Raw genomic sequence first — 15,070 nt, 5'->3', positions numbered from 1 at the left:
TCAAAGAATGAAAAATTGATAAAATAATTATTTTATTTTAGAAAACCTATCAGGTCCATATTAGTTAAGGGGTAACTACTGAATGCTTACTACATACATAAATTCATCTTTTCAATAAATCTTTTATTTCCATTGTACACATGAAGAAATAGATTTAAAAATCAAAAGTAATTTGCTCAAGGTCATGGAACTCTAAATAACAAAACCAGGAGTCAAACCTCTGTCAGTCAGATTCCAAAGACCACATTCTTCCATCAGGTGCTGAGTAAGAATTCAAATGAACTGCCCCAACCTCTACTTGCCTGCTCATAGATCTTTCCGTCTATAGTCACGTCCTTCCATTTCTATGGTCTAAATGCTTTTTAGTTCACATTTTTAAGCAAGGTACCTCTGGCTAATTATTTTCTAATAATATTTTTTCGATTCCAGGTTTGGTTCATATAAACAAGAAACAAAAAATGGGCAAGTTTTGTTCTTTTGAACAAAATTAAAACAAAAATATTTAAGGAGGAAATTACTTGAAGAGTTAATTTTTTTCCTTCCAGTTTCAATTTGTTTTAGTTATATAAAACAAATTCTCATGCACTAATAATTTAGGACTATGTCTAATAAATAAGCATATAAACCCAATTTTAGTCAATTATTCATATTATAAAATCATAAGTTAGAAGGTATGAGATACATAAATACTAGTTACTTTTTCCTAAATATATTTCTGTATTGCTTGAACCTTTACAATGAGAATGACCTTCTGTATTGTTTGCATATTAATTTCGTATTTTAATCCAACTTTTAATATAGCCAAAATTCCTAATAACAGTATTTCTTTTGTATATATATGTATATATACAGATATATTTACATTGATATCAGTGCACTCAACAACTACAAGATAAAGTCTTTTCAACTGCTATTGATATCTACCAAAAGAGATTACATGTTGACCATAAAGCAAGTCTCAACAAAGTTTGAGACAATGAAATACTAAAGAGTATATTCCTTGACCACAATTCCACTAAGCCATAAGTTATTAACCAATGATAACTAGAAAATCCCCAGGTTTTAAAAAAAATTTTGATGGCTAATATTTACTTTTAACTTTTTTATTAGATTTATTGGGGTGACATTGGTTAATAAAATTAAATAGGTTTCAAGGGTGCAATTCTGTAATACATAATCAGTATACTGCACTGTATGGTCACCACCCAAAGTCAAATTCCCTTCTGTTACCATATATTTGATTCACTTTACCCATTTCTACACCCTCTATCTATCTGGAAACCACTAAACTGTTGTCTGTGTCTATGAGCTTTTATTCATATTATCCTTAGGATTCAACTAAAGAGTAAATATTTATATATGCATTTTTAAAATGATTTATAATATACATTTACAATTCATGAGGAAAAAGCATCACCTGAAATAAGGTTTCTACAATTACTTTCCTTCGTTAAAAGTCCAAGAATGAAACAACCAGAAAAACTTTTACCCACCCTTATTTCCATATTTGGTATGCAAAGTACTCCAATCAGAGACTGAATCCCAGAGTTTCCAGGTTTACATAAATTAATAATACCTATAAAGGATAAAAAGAAAAAAAAATCACTGACTTGAATTTCAAATTTCTTAGTAATGTATCCATATAAACTCTGTGATATTTTTCTAAGATAATTGTAGTATTATATTATTTGGTTATAATAACTGACAGTGTATTTCAAACAATGACTGATTTGCCTACTGATCAGAGATTATCATTTAATTTTCATTTCTATTTGTTTCATATCCAAAAAAAGTTCATGATATCTGAACTGCCCAGTACTTTCATTTACTGATGAGTGATTTTCAGAGAGTAAGAATACTTGAGAGAGTAAGACAGTGGTCTGTCTGCCTTATTTAATGCCTCCTTAACCTAAAGTGAAAAACTTTGCTTGGCATTGGTCTTTTAAAAGTTTAACTCTAAAATTTAACTTTTAGCACAGAAGAGTATAATTGACAGACTTCAAAAAATTATATGGATCAAAATTCTAAGTGAGAGAATTGAGTCAAACAATTTTAAACATATGCATATCATAGTACAAAAGGAGATATGTGAATAGCCAATAAACACATACAAAGTGTTCAATATCGTTTTAGTCATTAGGGAAATGCAAATCCCATTCACGGTGTGATACAACTACACACCTACCAGAATGGTTAAAATTAAAGATGGACAACAATAAATGCTAGCAAGGACGCAGAGCAACTGGAACTCATATATACTGATGCTGGGAATATAAAAGTGCTAAGTATTTTTAGAAAACGTCTGACAGTTTCTTATTAAACTAAATACATATCTCCACCCTGTGACCTAGAGATTCTTCTTGGGAATTTATACAAAAGAAAAAATAAGCTCATATCCACAAAAAGACTTGTATAAGACTGCTCATAGTAGTTGTATTTACAACAGTCAAAACTGGAAGCAGGTCAGGTGTTGACTAAGAGGAGGAGGGCTAAAAATGTTGTGGTATGGTCACCCAACAGAATACTATTCAGCAATAAAAAGGAACATATTATGATATACACAACATGAATGAATCTCAAAATCATTACACTGAATGAAAAAATTTTACACAAAAGTATACATATACTATGATTCCAACTATATGAAATGTCACAACAGGCAAAACAGATCTATGATGAAAATAAACAGAAAAACATTTTTTTTTTTTTTTTTAAGGGAGTGGGATCAGATTAACCTGGAAGGGTCATGAGAGAACTTTCTGTGGTGATGATAATGTTCTATAGCCTATAAAGTGTTTGACAAATGTGTAAGCATTTGTCAAATTTCATCAAATGGTAGACTCATGATTCATAAATTTCACTGTAAGGGGAAAATTTTACCCAAAACAAAACAAAACCCAGAAACAAAAATAACCAAACCGGAGCCATAAAAAAAATATTGAACTCGAATAATGTGCAAGTTGAAATGTTTAGGAGTTAAGTGCACTTAATTCTGCAACTGCCTTTAAAATGCATCAGAATAACATAAGAGGACTCATGAATTCACAGAAGGATGGGCAGATAAACTGACATGTAATTACAAATGAAACAAAATCTAGGTGATTGAAGTATATGGGTGTTCACTGTATAATTTTCTATAAGTTTGAAATTTTTGATAATAAAATTTTGGGGAAAACATTTTTTAAAAGTTATATAGGACTCAAGTTCCCCGTTACTTCTAGCTAAGCACATATATTTATAATCTATATTTTCCTTGAATTTGGGTTCAAATTTCAAATTAAAATATAATAGGTAGATTTACTGCTTAGGTCACCAAAATGGGATCTCTCTAACTCTGATGTTTGATACTAATTTGAGAGATTATAGATTAAAATAAAGATCACACTCTGCACTAATGGAGAAGGAGGCTGTTGCAACTCACGAAAAAACTGTGTTCTAAAGTTCATTTGCCAACAGTAATTTTGATTTTGATATGTCTAACACAGAAATAATGTTATATACAAAAGCTTATTTAACTCATAAAAGTACCACGGAATCTAAATACTACTTAGGAAATTATTTCTGTGAGAAAAATGTTTTGAGTTTTAACTTGTAATGCCGTTATTTCTCTTCTTACCTCAATAGGAGGGTGGAAGACTCCCAATCTTCTATGTTTTTAATGATGAATCAGTGTATAACGGCTACAGCAACGGTCCCCAAATTTTTTGGCACCAGGGACCAGTGCTCCTATGAGAATCTAATGCCTGGTGATCTGAGGTGGAGCTGAGAAGGTGATGATAGCACTAGGGAGTGGCTGCAAATACAGATGAAGCTTTGCTAGCTTGCCAGCCACTCACCTCCTGCTGTGTGGCCCAGTTCCTAACAGGCTGAGGACCACTTCCAGTCTGCAAGCCTGGGGATTGGGGACCTCTGGCTACAGTATAAACTGAAGCACAGTAGAAAGAATGTTTAAGAGACACTGGAAGAGATAGTAGAGTCTGAGAGTAAGAATAAGAAGATAGTAGCCAGGCTGTACCAGTGGTTACAGCTTTCTTTTTTGGCAAGATAGAAACAGCATTAATAGCAAGGAAGCTGAAGGATGGAAAGTATAATAGCTGTAGCAAAGAAAACAAGGTTATAGTGAATTCTGAGGTAAGGGCAGTGATAGTCAAACCTGGCAGGAGGATCATTTTGGTTTCTATGTTGAAATAACGTGTGGAGGCTAGTAAGCCTAAAAAAAATGCGTGATCACTGGGCCCTCATAAATAACAAGTTTGTCCATGAGGGTAAGGGTATTATGAAATAGGCAGTCATGAGGTATATATAGCATGGCTGGGGTTTTTACCAAAGCATTGAGAGGCCTTAGGAAGTCACTAAAAATATATGGCTAGGGGTCAATGGCTAGTAACTTATATGGAAAAGATATCTGTTAGGTTACCTAAATACACAGAAGTGTTCAGGTAACTTTTCTTGTTCTGTTTACTGCTATACTCCTTTGTATTCTATTTCTTAAATTATTCTACAAAGTCAAGAAGGAAGAAGGTTAATTATTAATATAAAATAACACATTTAGTGGTGGTATTAAGAAAAATGTTTGTATTTTTATTCCAGCGAAAGATAAAACATGCATAATCCCTCTTATTGAGAAACTTAAGACTATTAATGGCCTATCTTGCTTATTTGGATTTATGACATTCTACACTGTATTTACAGGTAACAAACTTTAGTTACATAGAAAGCTAACATCCTTTTTTTCCTGGTATAGATCACATTTAATTTTTTTTTATTTGCTCAGGTATGAGTAGACTGGCTTACAAATAGTCAATTTTAATAATTTTGTACAAGTCCCTTTGGCACTAATAACAACATGAAATAAGACTAGGTTAACTTCCAAATTAGATGCTACAATAATAATTTAACAGTTGAAAAAATAGTCAAGTTTTTTTTTTATTGGATGTTATAAAGCAATACAGAGTAGCTTACCTGCCCATGACCGAAATGTTGCTATGATTCCCATTTTACTGGCTAGAAACCTTGCTTCTCTATCTTCTCTGTGTGTGGTGGGGGAAAGCAGGGGAATAAAATAAAATATTAAAATGTGAGTTTTTCCTGCTATTGTATTAGAACAAGTGCTATTATTAGCTAATGTTTAAATATTTAAACAGGAAATTATATATATTTAAAAAAAAAAGGTCAGACCTACCTCAAAGCAAATTACCCAATTACACACGGCCCCCTCATCTCCAATTTAAGATTCACGACATGGTTTAAAATAAGTTATAAAGTCTGCTTTTCTATTTAATTCTGTTTTCTGCTCTTTTGAAAAATTACTCTTACATAGCTCATTAACACCTTTAATTGAGTATTACAGACAATACCAGCCTGCTAAATAAGCATCTATCTGGAGGCTGCTCTTTAGCAAAAAAAATTACCACATAAACTTTTACCACATGTATTCAGATTACTTCAAAATTCTTCCCCAAACTTATTTGAATATTTCTAATAAGCAAGCTCAACAACCCATATTCACTGAAATGTTATTAAATAACTGATTATTAATATCAATAGCTTTTTTTTTCTAATTGTGTATCCAATCATCTCTCATCTCTTTCTATACAATAGTTTATGACAATTAAGAAGAGAACTACAGTTGACCCTTGAACAACAGGATTTGAACTGCACGGGTCCACTTACACACCAGATTTTTTTTTGATAAAAATATATAGTACTGTATATGTATTTTTTCTTCCTTAGGATTTTCTTAAAATTTTTTTCTCTAGCTATTTTATTATAACAATGAAGTATATAATACATATACAAAATATGTCTTAATCAGCTCTGGTTAACAGTAGCCTTAAGTTTCTGGGAAGTCAAAAATTATATGTGAATTTTTTACTGTATAGGGTGTCACTGCCCAGGACCCCCATGTTGCTTAATGGTCAACTGTATTTCTAGTCATTAAACATTTTCAATGTATGGCTTAGGGCTAGTTTCAACAGTTCACTTAAGAGCAGTCTTACGCCCTTTATTTATGTCACCTTACCCATCTCTACCCTGTCATTTGTCCATTTTTTTTTCCTTTGTCATCTTTTATCTTCCCTAACAAAGTTCTTAACAGTTGTGAGAATACAAAAATCAAGAGAACCAGGAAAGCAAAAGCAAAAGCGATAAAAAAAAACCCCACCAGAAAATCAAATTAAAGAGTAGTAAGCAATCAGTATATGCGTGTATAGAACTCTGTAGCAACAATGAAAATGGGACTATAACAGAAACTAAAATAAGGAGGTGGAGTAGAAGAAGAAATGAGAACCAGACAACTGTGTGATTAAGCTTTAATGCTTCTCCTCTTAAAAATGTTAGTGACATACTTATATTGACTGCCTGGTAATTCATTCTCTAACCTATTCAATAAATCTGTAATATTTTAAAAAATCATTTATTTCCTAATACATGGCTATAATATACTCATGCTCCCATAACTGCTCATGCTCCAGAAACTTAATAAAAGTAAAGTACAGAAACAAATAGAAAAGGAAAAATTTTGGTGGAATGTATTTTCCTTCTCTCCAACTCTAAAAAAAAAAAAAAAAAAATCCATGTTCATTTCTTGCTTACCCTGGTGGGCAGATCTCTAAAAATGCCCTCCATCCCCTCAAGATTCCATGTTCTAATCCCTGGATCCCATGACTATCATATCACTGCCATGACAGTGATTATGTTTATGTTAAATAGCACAGCAGACCTTAAGATAGGGCGATCACTGGTAGGCTTGATCTAACTGATATGCTCTCCCTTGCTGGTGGCAAACAAGGAAGTCTGAGAGATATGCAAAGCACAAGGATTGAGGGATTCTTGCTGTGTTTGAAACAAAGGAAAGCATGTGGCAAGAAAAGAGGGTAGCCTTTAGAAGCTGAGAGTGGGCCCTGGATGACAGCAAGGAAACAGTGATCTTAGATGTACAAGAGGAAGGAAGTGAATTCTGACAATAACCTGAATGAGCTTGAAAATGAATTTTTCACCACAATCTGCAGATAAGAGCTTTGGCAGACTTCTGAACTACTGAGCTATGAGCTAAAAAACTGATTTTATTTTAACCCACTACATTTGTGGTAATTTGTCATGCAGCAATAGAAAATGCATATGCTCTCTGTCAATAAAAGAGAATGTTAAGTATCATTAAGAAAAAGCCAAGAAAGGGGTTTAAGAATCCTAATTCATAAATTAGCAGAAATAAGGGTTGATGAGTCCTAAACAGAGGACATCTATTTTGATTTCTTAATTCAGGTTATGATATATTATGGTGTGACAAGTCCACCGTGACAGAAGTGATTAAAAATATAAAACCGCTGGTTTTTAATTCAGGAGAAAAAATAACAAACAACAAAAATATCCCCATTTCACAATGTTCCAAAACTTAATAAGAAATCTTTATATATATTATCTATCAAAATAAGTATGTCTGCAATCCAACAATCCTACTAGGAAATACTTCACAGCATATTAGAATTCTATCATTTCAAAATCTTTACAGTACGTTATTTGATCACTGATTCAATTTAATTACAAAGTTATCCCAGAACACCTAGTGAACTATGTGCTTTTCTTCCTAAAAAGACTGAAAATTATCCTGCCCCATATCTAGAAAATAATCTTTATCTCCTTTAATATATACCCCTCTTATCCCTACTTCAAAATTCTACCTAGGATATATTTCTGCTTACTCAATTTGTTAAAGGCAGCTCTTCATTCTATTCCCCGTACAATAAAAAAAAAAAAAAAAAAAAATCTAAAGATTTAGGTTTCTATAGTAGCATATTTTATATTGTATTAATAGAAAATTAATTGTCTCTAAATTTCCCAAAATTTACTTTTAATTTTTTAAACCATAGTAAATTATATTATGATAGAACTACAAAATGACTCCATAAAATAGGTAATTTACTTAAACTCACATTGCTCTGGTTCTATATGCAATCAGGCAAATTTAAAGCTTCAATAACAATACAGACTACATTATAAATTACTAGAAACAAATGGTACTTACTTGAGCTGTCCTTCAGCTGTATCTGGACTATGTCTGTAGTGAAAATCGGTATAGGGTGCTAAAATTCGCTAATAAAGAAAAAGCAAAGCAGAAAAAGAAGAAGAGTCCTTATTGTAAAATGTATTATCCTGTAACAAACTAACACTAATTCCGCTTCTCTATATATTTAATTGGGTATCTATTTGAGAGACTTATTTCTTCAAACTCATCATCAAGGAATATCTTTGAGTGATTTTTTAAATGTAAAAATTAAATTTTTGAACTTTTAAACATATATATAAAACAGTACACAAATCATCAATGTACGGTTTGATGGATTTTCTTAAACTAGGCACACTCCCATAACTAACATCAGAAGAACATCGGTACCCTTAAAACCTCTTTATTCTCCCTTTGTACTAACAAGTCACTACAGTCCCCTAACCTCTAACACTATGACCTAGTTTTATCTATTTTTGAACATTATTTAAATGGTTATATTTTAAAAATTATATTCTCCTCTTATTGCTATAGAAAGAAATCCAAGCTATTTTTTTGTGTGTGTATTGCCCTTGTATTCAGCAAATTCACTCATTTTAAAACTTTAACCACTCTACTTCATTTTCTCATATCCCCCAATGCCTATTGCATATTGTGGTCTGAATTTTAATGTTAAATATAATTTCGAATACATGAGATATGACTAATATCACTTTTGACAATCAGTATTATTTTATATTTAGTCATATATATAACTTTTCTGGCATTCTTCATTGCCTCCTATATTTCCTTGTCTTAGATCATTTTCCTTCTGCCCGAGGATTCTCCTTAGCCTCTTTTTGTGTCTGTCTCATTTTTTTAACGACAATAAATATTTATTATCTCACATGGTTTCTGTGAGTCAGGAATCTAGGAGAGGCTTAGCTGTGCAGTTGCTACTCAGGGTACTCCATAAGATTGCAGTCAAAATTTTAATCAGGGCTGCGGCCATCTGAAGGCTTGACAGGAGCTGGAGGATCTTCTTCAAGATAGTTTACTCTCACAATGTGCTAGTTGTTAGCAACAGGGTCCAGTTCCTCCCCATGTGTGCCTCACCTTAGGCTCCTTTAGTGTCTTCGAGACATATTGGCAAGCAATCCAAGAAAGAGTAGTGTTCCTTAAATTTCCCTTGGGTCTTTAGTCTGAAAAATCTTTATTTTACCTTTGTTTTTGAAACACATTTTCTCTGGGTTAGTTTGACATTTTCTTTCAGCACTCTAAAGATGCCATTCTACTGTCTTCTGATTTCCATTATTTCTGTTGGAAAATTGGCTGTCAGACTTGCTCCTTTCAAAGTAATGTCTTTTATTCTAAAGCAGATCTTAAGAATTTTATTTGTCTTGGTTTTCAACAATCTTAACATGATGTGCCTACATGTCTTCTTTGTATTACTTTATCTGGAGTTTTCTGAGCTTTGTGAACATGAAGTTTCATCCGTTTTAGAAACTAAAGTTTTGGCCATTGTTTCTTTGGATATTTGCTTCTGCCTATTTTTCTTTCTTCTCCAAAGACAACAGTTATGTTTTATCCCTTTTGTTCTGCTTCCTTTTTTTTTTCCCCTCTCTGTGATTTACTCTGGATATTTTTACTGACTTTCCTTCCAGTTTACTAATGGTATCTTCTTACCCAAAATGAATTTTTAATTTTCATTGAGTTTAGAATTCCATGTATTATACTTTTCAGTACCAGAATTTCCATTTGATTCATTTTGTGTATTATAATTATCTGGTGAAATTCTATACTATTTCATCTATTTTCTTCCTCTTTTTTCTATTTTCTTGAACAGATTAATCATGGCTGTTTTAAAGTCTTCCCCTCTAATTGCAATATCTGAATCACCTTTGGAAGTATTTCTACAGAATTTTTTAAAATTTGAGTTACAGTCATATGGTCATGTCTTTTTATGACATTCAATCATATTCCTGTTTGAATGCCAGACATTGTGAGTTTTATAAAAGTTTCCAAATGATGTTATCTCCATCAAATGGTTTATACTGTCCTGTGTCAGGCAAATTAAAGGAATTAATCATCGTATCCTAATCATCAATTCAACTAAATTGAGACTATCCTGCAATTTCAATAAGATACAGCATACTTTTGGTTTCCAGTTCCTGAAGTATGGCTCTCCAGTGCTTTCAATAGAGAGCTTAGCAAATATTTTTCTCCTTGGCAGTGACTAGAATTTTTTCTTACATATTTTATAAGTTTTGAATTTATACCTTTAGCTATCTATTCAGAATAGCTTAAGAATTTGGGAAATGTCAAGAACAGAAAATCAGCTGTGAAATATCCAGTTTTGTCACTTTAGTATCACACAACTGCCAAATTCTCTTCCAGTTTTTCTGATCCCAGCAAAAGCCTACCTGGATTTTCAGCTTCTAATTATATACTCATCAGTAAGTGGGCCCAGGGAAAAAAGCAATTGCATATAATTATGGTAAATTCACTACTTCTTTAAAGGCCTTTCAACTTTTGCCCATGGCCCTTCCTCCTGGGAGGTCTTTACATCCTATGTTCTGGAGACTGCAGGATAATTCCTTGTGCTTTCCTCAGGTTTTGACATTGTCATTTCTACACTACATAGATTCTTTTTTAGCAAATGTCTGGAGAGGTAAATCAGACTTGGTCTAGGGACTTCCCACATCTCTATGTCTGTCACGCCATAATCCTAACTGCCAAATACTCCGGTCTTCTACCTAGGCCTAGGTCATATTCTTAGACTGTGCCCAAAATCTGCAAGTGCCCTCAAGGGCATCTTGTAGATCTTCAGAGCAACTCTCAAAGTTATCTTCTTGCCTCAAAATATTACACCCTCTGGTCCTTATTGCTTTCATAGCTCTATACTGTTTTAAATATATGATTTCCATAATTATTCAGCTTTTCTAGTTTTCCACAGCAGATGCTATGAACAACCCTATCCCGCTCTGGAGTATATGTTTAATTAATGTTTTGTTAATTTACTATAAAATTTACAACTAATTTACAATCCTTACAGACTATCTATTCTACTGATATTATTATATTAAACCCACATTTTTTTTCTGTCCAAGGCCAAAACATATCATATAATAGAAATAGAAGCCAGCATAAATTTTATATAAGTCTTTTAACAGGAGGAAGATTTGAGTCTAACAACAGAGACAGTAAGTAGCACTGAAAAAAAGTTCCTTTGTATATAGTCAAGAGAACCAATAATAAATTTAGAATTAAAATTGCTAAGATACAATTTAAAAAATGAGGACAATATTCTCCTACCAGCAGACTTTACAATGAAGATAATGATGATGAGTAATATCCAAGGCAACCAATATTGGTTTAATATTATGTGCCAGGTACTAAATCAAACATTTTATGTAGATTAGAATTAATATATGTAAAGCACCCGGAAATACTAATTCATTATAAGCTTTACGTCAGTGTTAGCTGCTGCTATTACTACTGCTACCACAATTATTATAGTATTTATTCTTTACTATAACTCTTTAAGGTAAATACTATGATCTTCATTTTACCTAGGAAAAATGGGTCCCCGAGAGGCTAATAACTTGCCTAAAGTCGTAAAGCTAGTAGATCATAGAGCAAAAAAATCAAAATCAGATCTGTATAGCCCAAAGTCCACGCTCTCAATTACTATATTATTCTGGGGGGATCTTGCTAAGGAAAAAAAGAACTAATATTTGTGGTTTTAAAGAAGTAGATATAAGCAAAGATAGTAGTGTACTATCAAATTCTTTGAGTTTTTTTCACTTATATAAAGGCTTTACTAATCTGCTATACAATTATACATAAATAAAAAACAGTCCTATACATATCTTTCTTCACTGTAATCATCTCTCCAGTCTTAAAATTATAGTTTTTCTACTTAATAAAGAAAAAAATTAAAGCTAAACATACTGTTAAATATCAAAAAAATGTCAGTTTATTGCCATTGGACTACCATGAATAATGTATTAAAAATCACATATTAAGGAGGATATGGTACTTAAATTTGTTAGTAATCATATAGGCTAATGTCATTTTTATAATCTCAAATATGTCTAATAAAACCAGAACTTTAGCATTTAAAACAAGTTTTATATAAGGATTTAGACAAAATAAGGTACAATAAAATTTTTATACCATGCATAACTTCAAACTAAATACAAACAAATCCTGAGTTTAAACTTACTCTAAATAATATCCATAATAAACAACAATGTAATAGATTCACTATGTAAGAATAGTTTGTGATAATTCTGTTCCAAATTCAACTATACAATTTATTATAAAAAAGAGTATTATAGACTTATTTAGAGTAACTGTAAAAAAAATACTGAATTAGTAAACAATTTAAATTATAGAATATTTTAAAAAGAAAGATATGTATTCTCTTTCTTTCAAGTATATATGGTCATTAGTTGCTAATAAGTGCTTCCAAGTTCAGAGACACGTAGCAAGGTTCAACAAATAAATAGTATATAATTAGCAGGAGCCATTCGCACAGAATTAATGTACTAAAAGTCCTTAAAAAGAAATGATCTTCTTAAATAAGTAGGTAAATATCTATGTAACCTTACTTGTGCTTAAATTTGCTTAGTCAAGTTTTCATAGCTAAAAAGTAAACCTCACTTTACACATTGATGAAATACTATGAGAATATTTTTAATTCAGTAGAAATTGGATGAGCTATAAAATATTACTAGGAATAAGCCAGTCTTAATTTAGGTTTGATAACGCTGTGCTGCATCTACAGACTTTAAAATTTCAAAGTAAAAGTCGTACTTAAAATCATATTTAAAACTAAAAAAGAATATTAAAGTTCCTACCTCTAATTCTACATCAACTCGCACATATTGTCGGGTCTTTGGATGATTAAGGAGGTGCAAAATAGTAGTAATGAGGGCCTCATTTATTCGACTTAACTGGCAATCGATCACATTTTTCAAGATGGTATTTAGTCCACCTCGAAGGGCCACCACCTCTGGATTCTGAAGTGCTAAAATAAAAAAGAAAAACTTAATATATTATATAGGGGATAATTAATAAAAAGTAATAAAAAATCTGGGATTTTGTTTAATTTAATTTCCTTTCTTACTTGAAAACTTTCTAGTCAAAGACATTTAAAAGAGCATGTGTATAAAAATTTATCTAAAGGAGTCCCTGAATATACTTCTCAAAACTGATTTTTTTTCCCCTCTGTATTGTTTTTTCATATCCTTTGCCCAAATTTTACTAGAATGGTTCTTCTTTCCTATCAATTTCAAGGACTTTTTTCATATAGCGGAAATATCTTTTTATCTGTTTCAAATCATTTATCTGATGTATAATTTAACTTTAGATTTAAAACTCAGATTCTAAGCTCAGGAACTCTACTTGAAAGATCAGGCATTTCTTTGTATGCGTGCACACGTGTGTGTGTGTGTGTGTGTGTGTGTGTGTGTGTGTTTAAATGAGCTCACAATGAACATTTTGGTTTTCAATATGTCAGGAAACTTGAGTTTGGTTTAGTATGATAAACTCAATTTTTTTTTGCCAATATTTAACTGTTATGCCAAGCTTCCCAGATTTTTATACTTTTGATATACTAAATAAAGTTTTCTATATATCAGAGTCTGCCAACTCTTGATTTTCATTTTTCTGTATCTTAATAACCTAGCTTAATAGTTTTTTAAAAACATATGAAAAAATCTTTCTTTTCTCCTCCATTTATACTTTTTCAAAAATGTTTTCATGGTTGAATCTCTCCTGTTTGTTCTAGCTGAATTATAAAATTAGGTTTCTTCTCTGAGGTTTTTTAAATTGAGGTATAACTAAATGTAGTAAAATGCAGATATTCATGATACAGTTCAAAAAATTTTGATCACTGTCTATACCCTTGTAACCAACACCCCAATTAAAGAATAGAACTTTCACTATTCTAGAAAGTTTTCCTAAGACCACTTTTCAATCATTCCCTTCCAAATGTTCTCATTTCTACCTCTTAGATTAGTTGTCCCTTCTTGACAACCAAATGGACAAATTCAAAAGCACTTCCAAACACATACCCATGTCATATACATTTCTTATTAATTTTATTTATTGTACATAGTTTTATTTTCCATTTTGGAAACAGTACGTTTTTTTCCCTATTATATTTACTGCTAACTGCTGGAGCACAAAATAAATGAAATCTGTATTTTCACATTTCTACTGTACTAAATTATAAATTACTTAGGTTGTTTTACAGTTGATTCAGAGTTTTCTAGACACATCACCTACAAAGTAATAGTGTTTTCTTTCCAATATGTAAACTCTATTTATTATTCTGTCTTACTAACCTGTTTGGAAATTTTTAAACAATGCTAATTAAGAGTTAAAAGAACATAGTATGTATAGAGATCCAACATTAAGAATAATGTAGTGTTGATGTGAGATAAATATTCTAGAATTTTATCCATGTGGTCTTTTAATTATTTTATTTTATATTTGTGTATAAGTATGTGTTGTATGCATATTTGTGGGTATATGTATATAAAAGGCTAGTTTCATTTAAAAAATTGGTAGGATTCCATATTTTTAATGCTCTCATTTAAATTACAATATCTAAGAATTATCTGTTCCTTGAAACAATTTTAAGAGAAAAACTACTTGGATGAGTCTTTTTAGAGGTAATTATTTCATAAAATACTTCAATGGTTTTTGACTATCACATTTTCTATTTTTTGAGACAACCGGAAATTAAAATTTTTTTCTGAAAATCCATTCATTTCAATAAGATTTCCGAATATATATAAGACTATCTCACAATTTCAAAAACTCCTATTAAATTCTCTCCTTCATTTCTATATTAATCTTTTGTTTCTCTGACCTTTGTGTTTTTCAAACATTATGTTTCCATATCTGTGTATAATTATTTTCTTCTTCCATTTAACACATTTAATAATCTCTTATTCTCTAAGTAAGACTCTTAATTTCATTGTTGTTTTCTTCTTGCTTGAGTTTTTTCTTCTTTTTATATTTCTTGGGTTCACTCATATATTTTCATTACTTTTTACTTAATTATAAAAGCAT

At 31.3% G+C, this 15,070-nt stretch overlaps 1 protein-coding gene across 7 annotated transcripts in view; it reads right to left on the bottom strand.

Moving 5' to 3' along the window:
• RICTOR (RPTOR independent companion of MTOR complex 2) overlaps window positions 1-15,070 on the bottom strand; it is a 102,573-nt gene that overhangs the window by 34,687 nt on the left and 52,816 nt on the right. For all 7 annotated transcript variants that reach the window (XM_016147944.2, XM_016147945.2, XM_016147950.2 and 4 more), the window contains 4 exons: window positions 12,847-13,016; window positions 8,024-8,091; window positions 4,963-5,030; window positions 1,494-1,576 (listed from right to left, as the gene is read on the bottom strand). In XM_016147944.2, the coding sequence (XP_016003430.1) occupies window positions 1,494-1,576; window positions 4,963-5,030; window positions 8,024-8,091; window positions 12,847-13,016 (389 nt within the window). The remainder of the gene's footprint in view (window positions 1-1,493; window positions 1,577-4,962; window positions 5,031-8,023; window positions 8,092-12,846; window positions 13,017-15,070) is intronic.

The sequence above is a fragment of the Rousettus aegyptiacus genome, unplaced genomic scaffold (assembly GCF_014176215.1).
Source record: "Rousettus aegyptiacus isolate mRouAeg1 unplaced genomic scaffold, mRouAeg1.p scaffold_m13_p_8, whole genome shotgun sequence".
Taxonomy (NCBI): domain Eukaryota; kingdom Metazoa; phylum Chordata; class Mammalia; order Chiroptera; family Pteropodidae; genus Rousettus; species Rousettus aegyptiacus.
The sequence above is the reverse complement of the archived record's forward strand: the minus strand, read 5'-3'. Positions and strand labels throughout refer to the sequence as shown.